This window comes from Notothenia coriiceps, unplaced genomic scaffold, assembly GCF_000735185.1.
Source record: "Notothenia coriiceps isolate Sejong01 unplaced genomic scaffold, NC01 NC01_scaffold00010665, whole genome shotgun sequence".
Taxonomy (NCBI): Eukaryota; Metazoa; Chordata; class Actinopteri; order Perciformes; family Nototheniidae; genus Notothenia; species Notothenia coriiceps.
The window spans coordinates 1-4,109 of NW_011343366.1; the positions used below are offsets into that span (position 1 = coordinate 1).

The window sequence follows — 4,109 nt, forward strand, 5'->3', positions numbered from 1 at the left end:
ACTGTAGCCGATGTGCACTCTTTCAACCGTTGCACTCGCATCTTGAACGTTTATGCCGGTGCACCGATGCGAATCGGTGAATCTTAACATCTCTACTGTGGAGGCCTTTTGAGAACAGTGAACTCATGAAGTCATGTTCAAGAAACCAGTTGGAGATAATTAGATATTCGAGACATGGCGTTATCCTGCTGGAAGTAGCCACCAAAAGATGGGTACACTGTGGTCATAAAGGGATGGACATAGTCAGCAGCAACACTCTGGTAGGCTGTTGCGTTTAAACCATGCTCAATTGGTACTAAGTATGCCAAGAAAATACCCCCCACACCATAACACCAGCGTGAACCGTTGATACAAAGCGGGATGGATCCATGCTCATGTTGTTTACGCCAAAGTTGACCCTACCGTCCACATGTCGCTGCAGAATTCGAGACTCATCAGACCAGGCAACATTTTTTTCAATCTTTTATTGTCCAATTTTGGTGAGCCCGTGTGAATTGTAGCCTCAGTTTCCTGTTCCTATCTGACAGGAGGGTCCCCCGGTGGGGTCTTCTGCTGCTGTAGCCCATCTGCTTCAGGGTTCCACGTGTTGAGGTTCAGAGAGGGTCTTATGCATACCTTGGTTGTATCTAGTGGTTAATTGAGTAACTGTTGCCTTTCTATCACCTTGAACCAGTCTGGCCTTTCTCCTCTGACTTCTGGCATCAATAGGGCATTTTCTCCCAGAGAACTGCCGCTCACTGGATATTTCCCCCTTTTCGGACCATTGTCTGTAAACCCTATAGATGGTTGTGTGTGAAAATCCCAGTCGATCAGCAGTTTCTGAAATACTCAGACCAGTCCGTCTGGCACCAACAACCATGCCCCGTTCAAAGTCACTTAAATCTCCTTTTTCCCCCGTTCTGATGCTCTGTTTGAACTTCACCAGGTCGTCTTGATGATGTCTTCATGCCTAAGTGCATTGAGTTTCTGCCATGTGATTGGCTGATTAGATATTTGCGTTAACGAGCAGTTAAACAGGTGTACCTACAAAAAGTGGCCAGTGAGTGTATATGACAAGTGATGTTAGATAAAACATAAAACAAACCCATTTGGTTATTTTCTGAAACAAATACAGATTCTGGCTCTTACACTGTCAGCTCTCAAATTCAAGCTAAATGTCGTCTTAAAAAAACAAGAACTACAGTTGTAGACCCAACAGCTGAAACGTTTGTCTCGACTCGTTGGTACAAAGCAAAAGTGTCACCTGAGGCGTTGAGCAGTCGGAGGTCGTCCTGCGGCTGACTGTGCTGTGGTGTGTTCACTGCGATACGAACTGACACCTTCCCGGAGAGTTTAGCTAGTGTTTTTAGAACAGTCTCACCCTGCGAACAGCAAGAAAACAACCGGAACGTTAAATGTTATTTACGCTTCTATAATAAAAAAATAGAACACATTTCTTGTTTTATATTGGTAAATGTCAGGTAATGTTAATCAAACACATATTTTGAGGAGATAAACTCATCCTGTGCCATTTGGCCATTCACAGCTCGGGCTGACCTTATTGGCTGACGGCTCATGAGTGCCAGTGTCTTTGTTAGTAAGCGTCCAATAGAAGGAGGCGATGTCCACGCTGCTGCGGGCCTCGGCCATCAGGTTGAGCCAGGCCTGGTAGATGGAGGGGTGGGGGGTGCTGGAGTTAAACGTCAGGCCTTCAGGGATGCTCTCCAACAGAACAATCCTGAGGGGGGGGGGAAACACTGTTATGTTTTAAATGTATTTAGAAAGTGTCAACTTTATATAGAGTATAAAGCTGGGCTTAGTGCAGTGGTTCTCAAACTTTTTCCATCAGGCCCTCCCTTTGGAGAAAAAAAAAGGTTTTTCTGTGTGGTCCAAAAAGAAAAAACCCATAATACAATTGGGCAATCCCTTTGCTAGAACAATAAGTTATAATACTTTACCACTTTGCAATCTGTGCAAAAAAATGAAAAGAAAGAAAATGCTGATATTTGGCACAATCACATTGTCTTATCACAGCATTAGTGGGTGCAATGAGCCTGTGTTGCAATGCACATTTCTTCAAAACAGGGTTGCAGGCTCAGTGGCGGCGCAAGAGATTTTCTTTTGGAGGTGCTGTGGGGTAGCTTGACGTTTCATAGAGGGTGCTCTCATTTAGGGCTCGATAATCAGCTCATGGCATATAGGCAGGGGTGCACATGACTTTTTTGCCCTGGTTCTCAAAGGAGCACCTGGAGATGTTGCTTGGTGCTCATCCTTAAAATGAAATAAACCGTACATTTTGAGGGGGTCTTGACTATATTTGCCAGACACACGGCACTGAATACACATGCAGAGGTGAACACAGAACACACATGCAGAGGTGAACACAAGAAAACATTAGCACGACCAGTAATCCTACACGCTTTCATACTAACCTCGGACACTCCTGACTGTTCTCCTCACTGTCTTCCATCTTTGCTCAGACATGGTAGCTGATGATAGGCCTACTACTTTCTCTCTGGTTGAGTCTGCGATTAGCTGCTTGCATCCACAAGTCAACAGCTGGTTTTGGGTCGAAAGTCTCTGTTGTCCTCTTAGACAAGTGGATGTAATCAAATAAGTGTATGTGAACATAACCGATTACCTACCATAGCCAATAACAAATAAGTGTAACTTATTTTATTTGTGTTGTTCATTCATATCTTATTTTACCTTAACATTTATTTATTTATGCATTTTTTTTACAGGATATTTTTGGTTACTGTCCTATAGTATACATTGAAATGATTTCAAACCTGTTTATTCCAATAATTACAAAGGAGTGCCTTGGAAATATTTGTTTACATAAATTGTGACCAAACCGTTTGAACTTAGACTAAAGTTACTAAAGTATCTAAACACTCAAGAGTCCTTACCTCACTGAGCTGTAGTTATCAGCCTCTCAGTCTGACTGGAGAGGACTCTCCCTCCACATTATTATAGACACATCTTCTTCTTATATCCGTTAGCACAGCTAGCACCAGATTCTAATAACAACAGCGCCGGTACCGGTGCACCCTCCCTCTCTCCCGCTCACTCGCACTTTGGCTGTGAGCTGCGGGCGCCAGATAAGCCAACATCCCCCATTTTCATCACTTACAGCGCCGATCGTACAGGGCAAATGAAACGTGTAACCGGGGTGAAAAGGGTGTTACATTTACTTAATTATGAATATTGTTACATCAAGGCCAAAAATTAGGATGAGCACCAACGGTGAAAAATGTTTTTTTCCCTCCCAGAACTACCAGTGCAGCGCCTCCCCAGATCTGGCGCCCTAGGCGAACATCAACGCGAGTGCTACGGACCGGCCCTGAGTTCATATGCACATATATATATATATATATATGTGAAAATATGTCATGCCTCTGCGCCCCCCAGGGGGAGCGTGCCCCCCACTTTGAGAAACACTGGCTTAGTGTATCTTTTTAATTCTAAGGTAAGCTGTCACTTCGATTAAATGTTTTATTTGTTTATTCATTTTTACTATGCAGTCCTCTACAAATCTTCAGAGCAACATGACTCCTTTTCTCCCATTTGTATCTCATGCTTTTAATTTGAAACAGCCTCTGTGTAACAGATTACAGCACATCTTAAGGCCACAGTTCACTCCTCTGGGCCCTCCATTTATATTTCTTTGTTGCCATCATCTTATCTTTTATTGACTAAATGTTTTTCTGTATGGCATTATTTTTTTACTTTAAAATTGTCTGACTAAGTTCATACATTCCCACAATTAATTGTAAAAAGACAATTCAAAAAATAAATGTGCTTGCTTGTTATAGATCTTTTGATGGAATTCACTGTAAAGCTTAACTTTTGAATCAACATTGATAAGAGGTGCCTTGAATAATATAAAGTTTTAAATACTTGCAGCTTCATCATGACTGAACAACGTCTTTGCAGCTAGAGAACGTAAACTATGAGCTGTGGTTTAAAATGGTGTGTGTGTGTGTGTGTGTGTGTGCGTGCGTGCGTGCGTGCGTGAGTGCGTGCGTGCGTGCGTGCGTGCGTGTGTGTGTGCAGTTGTGTGTGTGTGCAGTTGTGTGTGTGTGCAGTTGTGTGTTACCTGCAGGGGTCTGAGCAGGACGGGGCCT

At 43.1% G+C, this 4,109-nt stretch overlaps 1 protein-coding gene across 1 annotated transcript; it reads right to left on the reverse strand.

Moving 5' to 3' along the window:
- Window positions 1–126: 126 nt before the first annotated feature.
- On the reverse strand, window positions 127–4,103 carry LOC104946138 (phospholipase D3-like). Its single transcript, XM_010771898.1, has 3 exons — window positions 4,082–4,103; window positions 1,537–1,717; window positions 127–1,361 (listed from the first exon to the last, which is right to left on the reverse strand). The coding sequence occupies exons 2-3, from the start codon at window positions 1,627–1,629 to the stop codon at window positions 1,146–1,148; spliced, it is 309 nt and encodes a 102-aa protein (XP_010770200.1). The 5' UTR covers window positions 1,630–1,717; window positions 4,082–4,103; the 3' UTR covers window positions 127–1,145.
- Between the last annotated feature and the right edge of the window lie 6 nt (window positions 4,104–4,109).

Bases quoted from the DNA above. Each gene is read 5' to 3' on its own strand.
- LOC104946138 (XM_010771898.1), bottom strand. From the start codon at position 1,629: ATGGCCGAGGCCCGCAGCAGCGTGGACATCGCCTCCTTCTATTGGACG. The intron at 1,362-1,536 runs GTCAGCCCGAGC...TGCTGTTCGCAG, and splicing joins ATGAGCCGTCAGCCAATAAG to GGTGAGACTGTTCTAAAAAC.